At 36.1% G+C, this 19,239-nt stretch overlaps 1 protein-coding gene across 3 annotated transcripts in view; it reads right to left on the bottom strand.

Moving 5' to 3' along the window:
• The window catches only part of LRBA (LPS responsive beige-like anchor protein), a 401,405-nt gene that overhangs the window by 128,860 nt on the left and 253,306 nt on the right, over positions 1–19,239 (bottom strand). For all 3 annotated transcript variants that reach the window (XM_051790889.1, XM_051790891.1, XM_051790890.1), the window contains exons 41-42: positions 2,369–2,486; positions 873–975 (exon numbers count right to left, since the gene is read on the bottom strand). In XM_051790889.1, the coding sequence (XP_051646849.1) occupies positions 873–975; positions 2,369–2,486 (221 nt within the window). The remainder of the gene's footprint in view (positions 1–872; positions 976–2,368; positions 2,487–19,239) is intronic.

The raw sequence follows: 19,239 nt of genomic DNA, 5'->3' as shown, positions 1-19,239 counted from the left end.
ATTTCTATGTACAGAAATCTATTAAAAATAAAAATTTAGAGAAACCATGATCAAGATACTCCATAAGGGTTGCTGCTGATTCTAAAAATTTGGCGATTAATCTACTCGTAACGGCTTATAATTCATTAGAATACAAGAGGCAGCCAATCCAACTAGAGATGAGGTATACCTCAAAAACTTCTATTCCCAATTACCCTCAGGGAACATTAAACTGTGCTGCTGTGTTTCACCCAGAGAACTGCTGGTAACCAAGCTCTCATCTTCTGCTAAAAAAGATGTAGCAAACTGGATCATATCCTTCAGGTTTAGGATCCAAACACACAGCCTGAAGTTGGAATACTAATTTCTCACCATGTCAAATTTGAACAGTGTCCTCCAGAGCTAAAAGACAAGCACAGCATATCATTCCTTCACATCCAGTTCAGCTTATGTTGTTCTACACATCACTACAATAACTTTCTGATGAGGAATAATCATTTTCATCTATGTTTAAATACCACAGAGGGTTCAGGGATGTCAAAGTCAAGCTAATATATTTGAATGCTGCCTCAAAAGCTAATCAGTCCCACAGCCAGCCTTAAATTTTAGTGAGTTGGCAAGCACGAAGAAACCTCTTTTCCTTTAGAAGGGTAAATGACTGAGTATCACTGCCAAAAAGACAGAAATCACAAAAAAAAAACCCCACAACCAACCTCAAATCCAAAAGTTGTTATTAGGCAAACACATCGCAAATAGCATGCAGAAGTGACAGGCTGAGGATGTGCACCTTCTGTAAACTAGTAGGTGGTAAAAGCTTCAAACCATGTGGGCTAGTTTGATGAAAAAAGACCTCTTAGAAGTGACAGATAAAATTATCTCAGATTGTAAAATACCTGGTCTGGGGCAGTCCAAAGATAGTACCAATACCGACCCGAGGTAGACAGTTAACCACTTTCTTTACTGTTGCTTGGTCAGGGAAGTTGAACATGACAGCCACTGTGAACACAAGAGGTGAAGTACAGCATGATTTTACACCTTTTATTTTAGGCTTTCTCAGACAATAAAATTTACCACTAACAGGAATTGCAATAGAAGTTGTCACTGTTACAAATCTTATAAGGTTTACATTTGTTTTCCCTTCTGAATAGAAGTGAAATCTATATGCAGAGATTGACTGTCTAGAACTGATAAAGTTTATATTTACACATTTACTAATTTATTTTCTAGGTATTTTCTAGACATAGTCTTCAAAATATTATCTTGATATTTTGTTTGAATTATTTGAATGACACTAGTGAAGCAGCAACCCAAAAAAAGTAAATAACAATCTAATTATGGTATCACGAATGGACATTTATGACTTCCCAGAGTACAACTACAGGCTACAAAATAGGAAAATATTTATGCATATGACTAATATTCTGTTGGTCAATATGCACAACAGTGCTCTACAAGATACACACCTGATATTTACCAGCCACATTCAATATCAGACACCATTTTAAGCTATGATAAAAGCCTTTTTACTAGAATACTGACTGCATATAACATGTTATCCTATGAAACATTTATCGATTCCAGGACAGTGTTCCATATCATTACCAAAACAATGTCCTACATTTTAAAAGCACTTACTTTAAAAGACTTACTTTCTTTAGTGTCTTTGTATATAGTTTTTAAAGTTTCATACCAGCACAAAAACATTATCTGAAGAATTTTAGTCTAAACTGCAAAGACATCATATAATCTGGTTTAAAATAAAATGCAGGGGGACAAAATGGCAGAAGAAAGCTCTCCAAGTCTCAATGTACTGTGTTTTGAGTGACTTGTCACAGCACACTGTGTGTCTGAAAAACTGAAGAAAGGGAGGGTGAAAAAAAATTCATAAACAAGTCAAATCCACATTTACTTCTTGGAGTTGCACTAAGGTCTAAATAAAAGACATTGTTACTAGAAATAAAGCATGAAGGCATATCAGTCATTGGTCTAATCCAGTAGTGAAGTTCTTTCATTATGCTGTTTTGGTGTGTACAACTAATAACTATTACCCTCCAAAGGGACACAAAAAATCCTTCATGCATAACAGATCAGAGGTAGGAATGTCTTAAGCAGGAGTTTTCAGAGAATGCCAAATAAACACGTGGATATAAATGAAAGTGAGGCACTGCTAATGCACAGTTTTCATGTTTGATCATAATTCCTCACTGAAAAAAAAAAAGTGAAAGGAGAAACTAAACTACAAAATTATACTAACTTAAATACTGAGAAATTTAATCTAAGCCCTCCTTCTGTCTACACAAATCCATACCAAAACAGATGTGACTAAACATCCAAACAGAATACACGTGGCCCCAAATCCACACCTGTCATTCCTCTAAACTCACCGTACCTCTATTTGCCATGAATATCTCCAGTGCTGTATTTTGCAAAAGATAACGTCGGGAAAAGATAGCTCGAATCTCTGAAAAGAGCCATTTTCCATGGAGTCCTTCTGTATATGCCAGAATCTAGAAGAAAGAGACAGAGAGAATTTTGTTAAATATGTTGTCTCTATAGGTAATACCTTGTAAAAGGGAAACTCTTTGACCCACAAATATGTATCCTACCAATTACATGCAAAATCTGCAGCAAAATAAAAATATGCTCAAACTTCAAATCATTCTATGAACCTATAATGGATTTTTGGTACTCCTAAATTCAACTTCTCATGTCACATATTTTAAAAATTTGCTTGTACTTTTCCCTTTAAAGACAACTGCCTATTTTCCACAATAGTTTCGCAGTTTCAGAAACAAATGTTTGGCACTTCAGCAAAGCATTAAAACATATTCTTAAACGTACTACTAGTAAAATTAGATGTATCTGCACTGACTTTAGCCTTGTAATAACAGGCCTGTAACAAATAAGCAAGAAAAAATGTCTTTAAAGAAAAAAAATGCTCCTTACGTTTATCGTTAAGACAACATTCATTAATTCTGGAACCAGAAAGGTTGGCTGTATAAGAGGTTAAGTATCATTTTGTCAGCTAAGGTTAAACACAAACCTGCAAATGAACTCAGCATAATCTCTCTATGGAGTAAGCGGTTGTCAAAGTAACTTGTTACAATTCCTGTCATCCCATCTGACAGACACAGATGCTTAGTCTGCCTTCACAATTCAAACTAATCCCATTTTCAGTCCTCAGCCACTTTGTTTCTTTGTTGCTTCACTTTTTCCTTTTCATTTCAAAGCTTAATTATATAAGTGTTAAGGGACAGAGAGACTGGACACTTCTCTACCTCGGATTAACAAACCATAAGCGAATGAAATTATGAGATTTGTCAATTTTAGCAAACACAAAAGCACTTAACAGAAACCCATCACAGAAAAAGAGACTCAGAAGCAATCCTTGTTAACATCACTCTTACCACAATTTCACTTGAGCAATATATTGTGTATAAAAAAGAAAAAGTGAAATTCAAGCACTTAACATAACAAAGCCTGTTAATGAAACCAATCATTTGTTTACAGATTTTTAACAAAGGAGGATTTTGCCTCACATGTAGCATATATTCACAAATAAAACCTGCATTTTTGTAGCAAAGAAAGCAGAGGCACCATTATAAAAGCTCTACACAATACAGTATAAAGTACAGTACCACATTTGTGAATTAAAAGCAAACAAGTCTGGCAAAACAAAAGCAGATAGCACAGATGATCAGAACATACAAAGCAAATCATCTCCCACACCTTTCTTTTTAACTTAATCTCTCATCTTCACCTCAATACAAGTGCCACAGTCAACTTCTCTCCCAAGCACACACACGCACACAGAAAGAGAAGGAAAAAACTGAATAATTATTCCGGTACAAAATTCTAGAAATGTGATAAAAGGACCAGAGATTGTCAGTGGTTGCTAAACATTTCTGGAACCGGGGAACACACTTGGGCCACGCTGACACTTTCCATACCACATCCATAACCCATCCACACTAATTGGCAGATTTGTATAATTCTATGGTGCTATTCAGAACCACCGTGGTTGGCTTTTGTCACATGCATATAAATATCCTTTAAGCGCACGACATCAAAAGAGGTAACAAAGGAGACAAAGTTGCAGTGCTTGTGTACAAAAATCTCTTAGTGCTTTTGCTGGTCTTTATCCCTCTTACAATCTTGAAATTGGAGCTTATAATTTCAATGATTGGGGGTTTTTTTTGAGGCAGACAGCAGTGTGATAACCTCTGCTTTTCCACAGTAACTATTAAAATACAACAGCCCGCTTGTCGCTATCAGTCTGCGCATGGCAAATTCAAACACTTACTACGTGGATACTGTGAGTAACATCAGCAAGTCGAATAATTATCATTTTTACCCTGTGAAGTTTTTTGTGAGAGTGGGAACCCTGCACATGACCCCAGGCTTGCTGCATGCAACTTCCTCAAAACTGGAAGGAAAAGCACCGTCTCAAAAACAGCAGAGTTGGTTTGCACTGTACACCTTGTACAGCCAGTGTGAAGTTACAGAATTCGGTATAATAGGATTTACAGCAGAAACTGGAACTGCACTGCAGAAACACTACCAGCCACTGCTATAATAATTCTCCAAACTGCTCATTAACAGAAGTTATAAGGAAAGAGAAGCAGCTGAGGCCGGGCTGAGCAAGGCCTTCATTTCAAGTTGGAGTGGTGTCTGCCTGGTCTGCAGCTTCACTTCAAAGTCTCTGGAGTTCAATTAAAACTGGATTAGGTGGAAGCAGACCTTCTTTGGGACACTCTGTTCTCTGAAACTCCAGGCACACTGACAGCACCCTAGACAGAGGTCTAGCCCGCCAATGAACCAGTTGCCATGGAAACTGCAGCATTGCCCCTGCTCCCTGCTCATCACACCACCTATAGTAGATGAAAGGTCCAGAAGACAAACACATTTCTTTCATGTGCATTACTAAGTATTCCTTATGAAAATCCAATACAACCTTTTATTCCCTAACAAATATCTGATTTTAGTAACAGAACCTCCTAGTTGCAGAAACAGACTCACTCTTTGAATTAAATTCAGCATTTTTATTCTGGCAAAGGGAATTTTTTTTTAAATTATTGTTATCACAGCCAATATCAGAATCACAGTTGTCAAAAACTATTTTTGCATTTGCCTGTTTTCACCCATAAGCCACACAACTCAGAACTCTTACTTCAGAATTTAAGAACAACTATCTTCTTCATATTATTGTACAATATGTTGAGTTCAAAACCAACTACTTTCCGCCTTTTGTCACCACCAGTTTTGGAACAACTTGTGGAGCAGAGATTAATGAGGGTGTACAATCTAATTTAATCTGCACAAGTAGTACTGCCTTCACATGAAGAAGTATTTATAGAATTTCAGTTGATTCAACCCATCAGATTGAAGTTTAATCTACTGCACATTTCATTTGTTTCAAAAGACACCACACCTTACAGGACTAAAGACAATTTCTATAGTTTAACATTTCATTTAAAAACACATAAACAAATGAGCCAACTGTAAAGCTCTACGGTTCCAAAAATCTCATCAGACAAACTGTTCCGTGATTAGACTTTGGCAAAACCAGATGAACAGATGTCATGACAACACTCCTAAAGACACAAAATTACTTTCACCTTTGCATGAAGTCCCTTGGTTACTTCAAGTACTAGAAATGAAGGTCTGAAGCTGTAATCAGTGCTCATACTCATGCTGCAGGCCCTACACAGACACTACACAGCTGGAAGAAACCCCCCAAGAAAGCAGCAGGTAAAGAACAGCCAGCTTCAATTTCCACTTGCAGGAGATTTTGGAATCAGAGCTGTATGAAAGCTCGGGTAGCACAGTGCTGATCACAAATTAAGATCATACATAAATAAAGTCCTCTCCTCACGATCTACAGTTATATATCAGCTACTTTCCCCACATTAAAATGATCCCAGAGAAGCTATTCTGTCATTTTACAGTTTATAAAACAAATGCCCCACCACCTACCTTTTCTTCAAAACTCTCCCTTGAAGGTTGATCATAAACAATGTCTATTGTAAAAGATTTCATGCAATAGTTAAAAGATACCATCACCACAGCTGCCTTCTAAATTAGAAAAGCAATATTTCACTGAAGACTAAATGAATATTTTGCTTTACCTTTTAAGCAAGCCAATTAGCTATCGTATATTTTATTTTATTTTATTTCAGAGAAAAGTACTATTGATCTTGAAAATGTGAATAGGCTAGAAGTAATTAAGTCTGCAAATGGGTTATAGAACTGAAACAGTAATTGAATAATTATATTGCTTTAATGTGCCAGCCAATTTAACTGCTACGAGTAAAATAAAAACTAAATAGCTTATTTAAAAAGCTGTTGCACATCTGTATAATTTCAAACAAAAGTTATGATGTAAGACAATGAGAAAAAAACCCAAACAATGAAGCACCAAATAAAAAATAAAGCATTTAATTTACATTTTAATTTGACAGTAGTTGAGAGATAAAATTCATAAATACATTCTTCTAGCAGCATTTCCTGTCATTTGGGGGCATTTTTGTCAGGAAGGCAGAATTACAGCACTCAGAGGTTATAAAACCTCTCAGCAAAGAACCTGGATTTCCACCATAATCTCACCCTTGCAACTGAGGAGTCTTGGATTCTACTGTTCAGGTACTATTTAGTTCCTGCCTGCAGGATTCACAGTGAAAGGGTCTTACTCTGCTCTTTGTTCAAATATGTCCAAGTACAACCGAACTAATAATCACCTTAAACACCAACATGCTCTTAAATAAATACTTATCATTTATTTTAGACTTCTCAAAGAAACAACAAATGTTTGTTTTAAATCTCATAGATATTTACTCAATCAGTCACTGAAATTCCCAGGCAAACAGTAGGAATCCAGTCCCTCCTGTGAGCATGCACAGTCTGCTACACAATCCTGTTCAGCATTTTCATGGGTGACAAACTCAATTAAACATATTCATTACTTTAATGTTCCACTAGACAGTTTTACCCAGCATAAAAAATTTAAATAAATAAATAAATACTCTGTGACCTTTGTATCGATCAGAGCAAAATGGCTTATGCCTGGGTGTGGGTGGTGAAGGGATTGGGGAGGGGGGTGGTAAAGGACTCTTATGTTTTCTCTTCCAATTACTGAAGGAGATGATAAAACCACAGCAAATGATGTATCAGCTCATTTTATCTTATCGCTTTGGGGCTAGGTGACAATGAAGTTCATATTTCACTGGTTCCCATTGAAGATTGTGAAAATTACTTGCCCTTATGACCTGAAATTTCACTGGAAGACAGAAATTTCTCTTCTGCAAAGTAATGCAATTTTTCAGATGTCAACCTTTAGCCCAGCTTTAAAAATTAATTTCATTTATATTAACCAATGATATTGATATTTTCACAGAATGCTCTTTGATACATGAACCACCGACTAGCAAATTGATGTGCTCTAGAAGGATAAAATTATTTTATCTGAAGCTGCTGGGGACAGACAGATTTACCACAAACTGAAATTCCTATTTCACAGTATACCTTTCATATTAGCCTCAAATACCTTAAGGCCTTTGGACCTGTAAATAGTTTAATCTTTAGTTAGGATTTAGTTTTGTTTCTAGATCTATTCAGTTTTGAAATAATTTCTATGTACACAATATACAAATAAAAACATATGTTTGGAAATAAAAAAAGTCAAACTGTCACAGACCACAGATCAGCACCTATGGGATGACATGAAAATACTTCCCAGATTATTAACACAGAGGAATGCACAACTATATATTTTCCCTTTATCCTGCCCTAAAGCTATATTTCAAAGTAAAAAAAAAAAGCATGCAATGTAGATTTTCTGAAAGAGGTCTTCTACAAACTACAGGTAACCTTCTCCCTGATGATCACAATGTAACTTGGAAAAAAAATTGCCAGGGGAACTTGTATTCTAAACTTTTCTGATTTGACTATGTGGTTCTAAACACCTCATGCAGACTAATAAATCTCTTAGCAAATTTAATACCAGCTATCTTACTCTCTTCTACTGGATCCAGTATCTCATAAACAATTTTTTTTTTTTATTTTGATTAGCCCTGCTGACTCTTAGAGAGCAGGAGTTCTTTACCACTATCAGACAGCATTTCATCAACCCAAAGAACAAGAAGATCTGATTGCTACAGAAAGGTGTGCAAGATAAATTATGCAGCCTAGATAGCTGAAGTTCAAAAAGAAGAAAATTAATATAGGTTTGGGTGACTGTCCAAGCCCTAGGAGATTAAGGGTGTAAAGTTATTCCTTTCTTTGGAAAATAAAACAGCAGGCTCATTTATGACAAAAAGGAGTCAGAATTGCAAGAATTCACAGATTCTTGTAGAAGCTGACTTATGTCTTGTTTTAGTGAGCCTGTTATATTCAGATTTAAGAGTTAGTTGGATCTGTTCATCAAGAGGTAGATACAAAAGGCTCATACAGATGTTTACATCATCTGGGACAGTTTTTCATCAAAAATTAACTGTAACAACTGACAAATATTCCTCTTACACCTCCTGAAATGCTGATTATTTCAGTTTTTGCGTCTGTCCTCAGGTTCTACCACTAACTTGAGATCAGGCCAGGTGAACAGCAAAGAACAAGTTTTTTGACGTGGTATTTTAGACAGGCAGCTCTGGCCAATCATCCTCTTTTCAGTTGCCTCAGTAAATTTTATTTTATTGATAATACACTTGCAATGCAATTTTGCAAAACAGTGTTGCAAAAAACCCCAAACCTACCACACAAAGCATTTAGATCATACAAAGATCATCAAGAAAACAGTACATGCATTAACCTCAAAGGTTATTACTACAACTTTAATTTACTGATGGCAGTGTTTATAATTGCTACACATGATAAAGAACAGCAACAATTCTTCCTCTATCAGGGTTACCTGTTTATGCCCTTTACTATAGCACTGATGCCCATACCTACACAGACTGTGAAATGATACAGACAATAAGTAATAAATAAGAATCTTTCAATCATATAGAAATAATTCAGAACAGTCTTTGAGAACTGCATTACCTCATACGACTTCATGATTTTATGTGTCAATGAATTTCATCAGTTAAACAGACACGGTGCAAATACTAAAAAAGCTCATTTTGATTACATTTTGTACACATTGCAAAAACAACATTGCCTGCAAAAGCTCAAGAAGAGAGAATAAACATCAGTGAGCAAAATTCCATGAAATGATTTCTCACTGTGCAGAAGCTGTCAAAAGAAGCTGGTTGTGAAATCTACATCAAAAATGCTGAAATAAAGTATTATTAGGATTAAGACTCTGTAGTAATGAAGGGTGCAGTGGTGCATTCCATGCTTGTTACGTTATGTGAGGCAGAATTTTGGAGAACTAGGTGGGGAAACTCCATTTACCATCATTTTATCTATGCTGAGGAGCAGGTGTCTAGACCACTTCAAAAAAACCCTCACGACTCTCTTATTTTGGTGCTAGCAGCACAACCTTGTATCAGCACAAATGTTGCTATCTCATTACTTAACTCGCCTTCAAGAAAACTAAAAGACAAAGAACAGGGACCTTCAGATGTTTCGAATTTTCACTTTATGAAAACTGATCAATTAATTAGTCTTCCTTGTGAGTCAATAAAAAAAGAAATACAAATTCCAACTGTGATCATTATGGAAATGTTTTATTATTGGAAGTGAGGTTATAAACCAAAGACTCTTTTAAAACTTAAACCTCGAAGGTTTTTAGTATACCTAGCATTTGGTATTGCCATTCAGCAAAAAACAGAGTTATGTTTTTTAGGTGGTAATTATGACCATGATCCAAATTTCGAAAATATAATCAAATAGAAAGCCTCCTAATACAAGTAAGACAACATAGGACACATTCAGTTGCAGTTCATGAGGAAGACATCTGGGTGCATGTCTCTGAAATGAGCAAGTTAAAAGTAATCTTTAAGAATACCATCAAGGAATGTTTTTAGCCATTTTGTGTCTCAATCCTCCAGTACAGGGTCTCAAGATCAGGTTTCTTCCTGGAAAGATTTTACACAATGAAGGGTATGGATTCTTTTTGCTTCTTGTATAAGATAGCTGAAGGAAAACTACAAAAAGCAAATTGTAGAGATGCAGCCTCATCATCTATGATTCATCACTCAGCTGAGATCAGTCTGAGTTTTCACTCAGCCTGGTTTTCAGACAATCAAAACTGATCTGGGAATTATTGTGTTCTTATTCTCTCCTACACCGTAAAAGTTGAGTCTTCTTTCATAACTCTGAGAAAAAAAAATTTTTTTTGCTGGTATATCAGAAGCATCTTCTAACATTTGACAAACTTGTAACAATTCAAATTACAGCAGGGGAATTTGTTCCTTTCCAATTTTGAACAGATCATGCTGTTGTGCTTTGCTCATCTTATTTTTACTAGTGGCTCAAAATGATGTCATGATGTTGTAACGTTATTGCAACTAAAAAAAGAAGGATTTCAAAACAAGCCCTAAAAAAAGCTGTGTTCAAAAAATGGAAGTACCAGAGAAATTCTGAAAAGGAATTGAGCAGAGACTTTTTTTTTTTTAATTACAAGAAGGTATTACTATGCTGTGGGGTTTTTTTTAAAGTTTAAAGTTCTGGTTGGTCCCTCTTCTCTTATAAAATCCCTAGTGCTGGAAAATCTTTGAGGATAATTTTTATCAGACTATAATGGTTGATGTCTAAGAAGTACATAATCAGAAAACTAGGCAAATTGCCAGACTAATGACTCACAGCAGTTCATATCTATAGCAGTATAATTAGGTATGGTGAAAGGTAAGAAACAGGAGCATGCATCTCAAAAGCAAGGCACAGAAAACAATGTAGAATCTATCTTTGTTTTGCTGTCTCTTAAAGGTATTTAGTCGTTTAATATTTTTAGAATCACAGAATATCCTGAGTTGGAAGGGACCAAAAAGAACCACTGACATCCAACTCCTGGCCTTGCACAGGACATCCCCAAGAATCACATCATGCACCTGAGAGTACTGTCCAAACACTTTCTGAACTCTGCCAGGCTTGATGCTGTGATCACTTCCCTGGGGAGCCCGTGTTTTAGAACAATAAGGCTCATGTTTGCTGTAGATGTCTCTTCAAATTTCTACTTTGAACAGCAAATGAGAATAATCATGTCAGATTTCCACTGCTGTGCCCTGCACCTGCCTATTCCACCATGTTCAGGATATGACTTCTCCCATGGGTTGCTTCTCTATGTATCCAGAAAAGGTCTCTCCAGTCAGAACACGTACAAGTGGAAGCAGCAACTACAACCAAGAAAGAAGGGAACTAATGCACCTGCAACACTGGCAGTTGCCCAGTGTCTGCCATTTTCATCTGATCTTGCAGGAGGAGGAGAAGAAAGCAAATGGACAATGAAAAAATAAGTTTCAGTGCCAGAAAAGAAGACTTTTTTTATTTTTTTATGTTTTTTAATCAATGACCTGTAAGCTGACCTTCATATCCTTTCATCAGAAACAAAACAAAAACAAAAACTCCCCCACACATCTGGCAGGAAGCTAGAATACCAGTCATCAAGAAAGACTCCATCTGATCAGCTCATTAATGGGAACCAAGCCCATACATAGAAGAACAGATGTGCCTCTTGAAGGCAAAGAGAAAAGTCAGACTCCAGAGCTGCCAATCCAGCAGTTCACATTAAAAGATTCTGTGCTACGCTTCGTGAGAGATACGGCACAGAAGGTGCCGCTTGCAAAGGGATGGGAATGTAAAAATGGCTTAATGCCACCTTTGTGCTGCAGAGACTGGACTGCTGCAGGAACCAAATCCCTCTTGAGTAAACTGGAGCAGCTGCAGGGCTGCTGTGTAATGACACACATTTGCCTCATTTGGGATGCCTGCCCCATAGCCCAGGACTGTATAGGATTTCACGTTATAGAAATTTTCCCTCTTGCTCTCAAAAGCTGGGACAGAAGACAGCACAGTTCTGCTAACAAGCCCTTCACTGGTCCAGCACTTCTCCACTCACTGCAAGTTCATTTACTGCAAACCAAAGTGGAACACAGATATGACAGCAAAATAGAGGAATTGTTCCTAGTTACAAAAGGACACATCTCCTACAGGCACTTTTCTTAACGAAGACCCACATGAATTTACCTCATATTCTGTACCTGTATTCTTACATTTGTCTTACAATCTGGTAAAAGTAGATTAGTTTGTCAGGTAAAGGAACCGAATGTAACCAGTCAGTGACCAAGGTTTTGCTATGGCCTGTGACTGCAAGGAAGAACCTCTTAAGATCACCCAAAGAAATAATTTCTCCAATTAAAACTTACCCCATGTTTGTAAAGATCAAAAGGCCACGTGAAGAGGAGGTTTTATACAATAACTGTTGATATTCATCTTAGTAGATGCTAAAATAAAGTAATTTCAATTCAGCTTTAAAGCATTCCTAGAGCAAAGACCTTTTTTCCAAGATTAAGCAAGCCACGGACATAGCTAATGTGAGGTCTACAACCAAATCTAGGATTCTGAGGATAACAGAACAAGAACATAACCCTAATTTCAGTTCAAAAATGCAATAGAAAATTAAACTGCATTTCTAGTCCAAATGATTGATAAGAAAGGCTTGAAAATGTGATTCAAGTGTAACAGATACACAGACAGCAGTCTGGGGATAGCTGAACAATTGATCCAACAATATGATTTGCCTTGCCATTCCCCCTGGGGTATTAAATCTAAAACTTGCTATTCCTGAGGGCCCAATAAAAAATAAGTCTACCAAAGAATTCTGCAGATGACAGGAGGAGAGAAGGCAGTAAGTCTATGTGAAAATATTAGCTCTTGTGAAGAATTGTAATCTGGGCTGTGTTATGCATTTATCTTGCAAACCCACGATGCTGTTTTGCACAACTGGAAGTTCTCTTAAGAGCCAAAAAAAATCAAGTCTAATGTGGGAGTATTCACAAAGCCCCAGTTTCCAGCCAGTTTTCCATAAATTGTGAAGTCAAAAGGGAAAAGTATTTTAAATTGCTTCTTTTTAGACAAACCTAACCTCATAGCAATATCCTATCTGCACTGCCCAAAGTGCTGCCAAGAACTAAGTTCCTTGAAAAAATACAGCAATTTCTCCTCCTTGTGCATATTACAAAACTAACTTAAGGCAGCAGTTTCATAGGTAACTCTTATCAAGTAAATTAACCCCATTTGAAAGAATGATGTGGGAGCCCTTCTTAAATCTTTTAAGTGGGGGAAAAATCCTAACTGGATAGGTGCTCCCTTCCCAGCCAGCTCCACATTCTGTAAAAGGTACCTGTTTTTTCAAAAGAGTAGGAAACTGAAAGAATGAGAAAAATTGATTTTGCAGAGGTGCTTTCAGTTCTTAAGTGATTTGGTGTAGAACTCAATGTTCTTTCATAAAAAAAAAAAAAAGAAGAAAAAAGCTTAGTTTAAGATAGAAGACCTATCTTTAGAGTTTTCTCTATGAGTAACTGCAGCTGGAGTACTCACAAGTAATTTTAAGAATCTGGCATCAGTAAAAATTGAAAGTACCTCTAATCAATTCTTTCCATAACATGTTAGCAATATAGATATTCAAGGAGGTAATAATTTTAAGATGTGTCAGAAGAAAGAAGATTTGAGATCTAAAATATCCCATTCTACAAAGAGGAACACATTTTTAGCTAGAAACTTCTGTAGATTTATCACTACAAGATAATCAACTTTCTATTTGAGAAGTTGGAAGTTGAAAACTTGTGGAGTTTAATGTTTGAGCACTTATGGGGCAAGAAAAGCACTCCTCACTTTTCCTCAAGTGCATGAAAATGAGCTACTGAAATTACTTGGATGCAAAACTTGAGGCAGCAGCACAGACAAAAAATAATTCATCCAGACATACCTAAGAATGTTCCACCAATGAAAAATTGATAAACTGATCAATGAAATATTGTTCTTTCTTATCAAAAGTTGTATTTGCTCATTTGGTACCTATATGGGTTTTTTTTAATGTGGTTTTTAAATTTAAAAATAGACTTAACTTTAATTGGTTGCATTAATTATTGAACCTTCAAATATACAGTAATATGTTGACCTACCAAAAAATAACCAAAATTGGCAAGTATTTGCTTCTTAGCATTCCACCCAAACAAAATGTTGGTGTTGATAAAATTCACTTTTTAAAACATGTATCCTTGCAAATCTTAAGTCCTGTCATCTCATCACCCTGTTGGAGTTTGATTGATTACGCCTTTTCCTTATGTTCATTAATCTCATCACCTTATCTTTTACACCACTTCATTTTAGCAGAAAGGCAATAATAAAACCCTCATCCATTATCCTTTTACGCATCTAGTCAAGCGGAAATGGTTAATAACATGCTACAAATTGAACTTCAATCACCTCATTTTCTCCTTTGTCGAATGCACATTAAAATATATTCCAAAAGTGCAATTTGTTTTACAGGGGAATTTGTGTTATATTGCTACAGACAACTAAAATTAAGTGTTTCTCAGTTTGGTTATTAAATATATCCAACTGTCCTTTTATCTCTGATACTAAAACATTAACTCATTTTATTAGGGTGTAATAATACAAGAGTCTTATCTCCCAGAACACAGGGACATCTAGTCTGCCTAATAGTAAGTGTTATACAATGGGTCATTTATCTTTTTTTTTTTTATAAATATGCTTCTGATAGTTTATGAATTGGTACATTATTGCAGATGAAATGGCTCTCCATTTAAGAAAAGTTAATTTGTTTACATGCAGGCTTATCTTCAAATGCAAGCCCTATTAGAGAAACGGTCTATAACTGTCAGAGCAAGTGAAGAGGGAAAATAGGTGGATGTAGAAAAATTTAGAGCCCAGTAATTTAACTCTGATCACCAGTTTCCTGTTTGACTATTATCTGTGTTCCATATGCACTTTGCAAATATTCTATGCTACTAAAAATGATTCTACAGAAACACTAATTGAAATAAGAGTCACAGAGCTTGTTTATGTAAACTCTCCCCATCTTTCCAAATACAGGCATATTTTAGTATAACTAAAAGAAATGACATTTCTAAGAAGCCTACCTAGCATAAAGAAGTTCCCAAATAAGACATGTTTGATGCTGTTTCTTCCAAAAAATTAAAGGATGGGTGAAATTCTAGCTCTATTTAATTCAGTGACAGTAATCTCTTTTACGGAAAGGATGCAAGATTTTCTGCACTTTGGTTCACTTTCTCAGTGAAACAAGACTAATTTGATTGGTTCCTCAGTAAAAATGCATATCAAAATAAATTAATACAACCACAAATATTGTGCAACTAATACCGTAAAAGGGTATTTTCCCATGCTATGTCTCACCTCAATTCTACAGAAACTTAATGTTAGCCTTACAAGAAGCCTAAGAATATCACAAATCCTAACTTTATTCAAAAAGATTGAACTGAGGAGATAATCATTTTTATTACCATAAAAATGTGCAACAGTTAGTGTTACATTACATATATATACATATATGTATATATCAATGATTTAAAAACATGAAGTAATGACTACCTTTTACACTAATGCAAAGTACAAACACAGCTCTAATTATTTATAAGATGTAAAATCACTTTTACAGTTCCCTCAATGGTCTACTTTTTTTTCTAACTCTCTTGCCCATTAAAAGTTTGTTTTATTTCCCAAGCCATTCAAACACTATTTCCTCTCCCCTGTTCTACCACTTTCCATTCAACCTGCAGGATTTTTGCAGGCAGCTGCCCAGCTAGTGTTGCACCTCATCTTATCCATCCCCAGTCACTTCCTACTGGTACCTCGATCTCTCCTTTCTCAGAGTAGTATGTTTAAAGTCATGCAGTAAAGCTGGAGTTCTGTGAGTCAGACAGAAAGCAACCTAGGGTAGGGAGAAGGAAAATAATGCAGGGTGAAGGGGTTGGAATGGTTTTGGCCTGATTGCCCCCACTCAGAACTACCACACAAAACATTTTTCCAGAAATACCTGGGGAAGGGAGAGGAGCAAGGGGATGTGATGGCACTCGAGGACTGCTTAAGCCAGTACTGTTGCTGAAAGAAATGCTCCCAAAGCTTTGGTTAAGGAAAATCTTGACTCCAGTCAGAGCAGTCTCTATGTATGGTTGGTTACGTTGCCAGTCATGCACCATTTCTTCCATTTCTCAAAGGTGTTAAAAAGAAGCTGCTCATTAACATTTGAACCTCTGCTGTGCACCATCTCTAGAAACTGCTTTTAATGCCATGTCTTGAAGCTTCAACAATATGCTGACACAGAGAACTGCTGTTTTCATGTTTGTGTTTCAAATTTCTTCTTTAGTCTTTGAAAATTTATTGTTCCCTATTTTCTTGTAATTCAGCCAATATGGAGCTATCTGTTGCTTCTGGTCCTGCATTTAGAGAGGAAGATCTCTGGCCTGTGTTTGTAAACTATGGTTCTCCTGTGCTCCCACAGCCCAGGATTAGGTTTGTGTTGCACCCCAGTAATACAAAAAGCATTCTGCTTCATCAAAGCACAGGACACCTTCACACCACTTTGTGTTCATGACACATTCAGCCCTGGAATAAGCAAATTCAATTCTTACCTAAATAAATAATAAAACAAATAAATACATAAATAATTCTGGTTTCTTCATCTCCACAAAGTTTGAAGTACTCCACTTGTTTTTGAGCTGTCCCAAGTTGCATTTAATCTCGACTCAAAAATACAGGAATAAGTTATTATGCTTGTCATCCACTCACTGCAGAGTCACTGAGTTTGACAAAAAATATTTATTATTTGCTAAAACCTGCATGCTTAAACTTTCTAGTTTCACGTATGAACACCAAAACTGTAGTTGGCGTCCAAAACTCAAATTTCAGCATGATCTGCACACAGTTAGCACATTCAGGTAGCACTTTAAAATATTAGAAGCATATCAATTGTAAAAATACAAATTTCTAAACTGTGCATACTTAGAATTTCGTCCTAATCATCAATTTCTTTTTTTATATTTTGCTAACTTTTGTGTAAGCTATCTTTCAGAAAACTGCTTTAAGTATCCTCGCTTAATAACATCTTCCTTTTCTGAATGTGTAACTGAAGAGGTTTTCTACTTGTTTCCCTTTTGTTATTTAATTTACATTAGAACAGATGTTCCAGAGAGCCATTTAGGTTCTTATGAGAAAGTCTAGTACCCAAGTGAAATAAACAGGGAATTAGAGCATTTACACACCTAAGAAGCTTCTAAATTCCTGTCTGTAGTTTACTGACAAAGGTGCAAGTTTACACAATGTAAGCTCAACCCTTCAGCTGATGCCACACTTTTGTAAAATGTAAATCACTCTTGGTGCAGTCCTTGAATGAAGCAATTTATTGCAGAAATAAATGAACAACTGAATACTAAGCAAGTCAACATGAGTCTTGATTCCAGTCTCTAACCACCATTCCTGTACCACATAACATGTCATCATCCATAAGTAAATGAGTTAATCAATTTAATGAGGATTCAGACAAATCGGCTGCCTAATGAGCACTCAAACTGATGTGGCAAGGGTTATGCTCCAGTGCTGACAAAATCAGTTTGATCAAACTGTGACAAAAGCAGCAAAGCACTGTTCCTTCAGCACGTTTTCCTGCATCTGATTAACATGAAATTATAAACACTATTTGCAAATTGTATAGGAAAACTATTTATTATGAAAGAAATGTAAGTATATGCTTTATGTACTCTTCTTTCCAGCAAACCTGTGTATATTGTTGGAATTCAGTTTAGTGATCATTCAGTTCTTTTTGAAAAGGGCAATCAGACGGAGTTGTTTAAAGTAATTTGGACTGAGTATGCCAAGAGACTTTACAAAGACACAACACTGTATGATTTTGCATTTTATGAACAATGTCACTTGGCAAAAACATAATATAAACCAAACAAAATAAATCAAAATATAACACAGCTTTGCAAACAGTTCAGAAAATTAACACTGGAATCTCTTTGAAAGCAAATAGAAAAAAATCCCACTCTAGTTTTTAAATGAATGATAATGCTCTTATGCTGATTTCTCAACTCCATAATGCCAAGAAGCAAAAATCACAGGCCAAGGAAAGAAATGAACCTATCTAGTATTTTACGTACTTCTTTTAAATCCTTTAATAAGGGCTCTTGTAAGAATTTTCTAGCAGTACTAACTAGTTATGTCTAGGTTCAAAGTGCAGGGCCAAGGAGGGTCCAGAAGACAGGAATATAAAACCTAAAAATAACTAAAAATTAAAATCTGAAAGTAAAAAAAAAAAAAAAAAAGTCATAATTTTAAAAAACTAAAAGCTAACTCTTACTTTCCAAGTATTATCTGTCTAGAACTCTTTCTACAAGGAGGGAAAAGCACTTCTGCACTGGGTAGCTTAAATGCAAGAGATATAAAGATATAACAGAAAAGTTTTTACATGTAATAGCAGTTTCTAAAAAGCCCTGCTGTACCTGCAGCCACACAGATCATATGACTCTTCACTAGGGTTAAAAGAATTAAGTTCTGGATGTTAACATGCAGTCAGTAACAATTTAACGTTCATGACTTCCCTTTCTCAAAGGGAAAGTGTCGTACCTGTAATATCTGATTATTTATCCTATGAGCACTACAAGGAGCAGGGTGGGAAATAGTAGAAGCCACAACTTTTGCCCAGGAACATGGGATGGAGCAGCTTTAACATTTCAGCATAAAGTTAGAAGTAACAACTGACTTCTACATAAGGACACACAACTTCAGATATCAGTGCACTTATATTCCCTGGAGTGGGAATCTTTGGCTTTGGGATCTGTGTTTGAAAAGCAATCCAGAGACAGTGTAAATGATGTTGCATCCAACATATACAGAAGGATGTCAAACTGCCAAAAGAGTAATTAGGCTCATTCCCAAAATAAGATATAGATATGTGTATTTTTAACAAAACCCATGAAAATATTACATTAAAACAACAGCAGAAATCAGTGGCCGTTGACAATACTCAACTGCTATATCCTTACACTATTTTTACACCAGACACTTTCTCCTCCAAGGACAGTGTTCTTGATAACAAGGTAAATTAAGTCTGAAAAGGTTGAACTCTCCACTTCCATGTTTCTTATCACAACCATGTGTTTCCAATCAATTTAAAGGCTCTCGATTAAAATCCTAATTCACCAGTCAATATTTGACTAAGGTTGGAGTTTATGGCTATGGCTCCACAGCAGCTGGCAGCCACTAGGATGGTCTAGCCTGCTCCAAACTGTATGGTCCTGCTCCCTTCTTTCTCCTGTTACTAATGGTCCCACAGACCCAGAG

The sequence above is a fragment of the Manacus candei genome, unplaced genomic scaffold (assembly GCF_025592945.1).
Source record: "Manacus candei isolate 608988 ecotype Guabito, Panama unplaced genomic scaffold, ASM2559294v1 h1tg000028l, whole genome shotgun sequence".
Classification (NCBI taxonomy): domain Eukaryota; kingdom Metazoa; phylum Chordata; class Aves; order Passeriformes; family Pipridae; genus Manacus; species Manacus candei.
The sequence above is the reverse complement of the archived record's forward strand: the minus strand, read 5'-3'. Positions and strand labels throughout refer to the sequence as shown.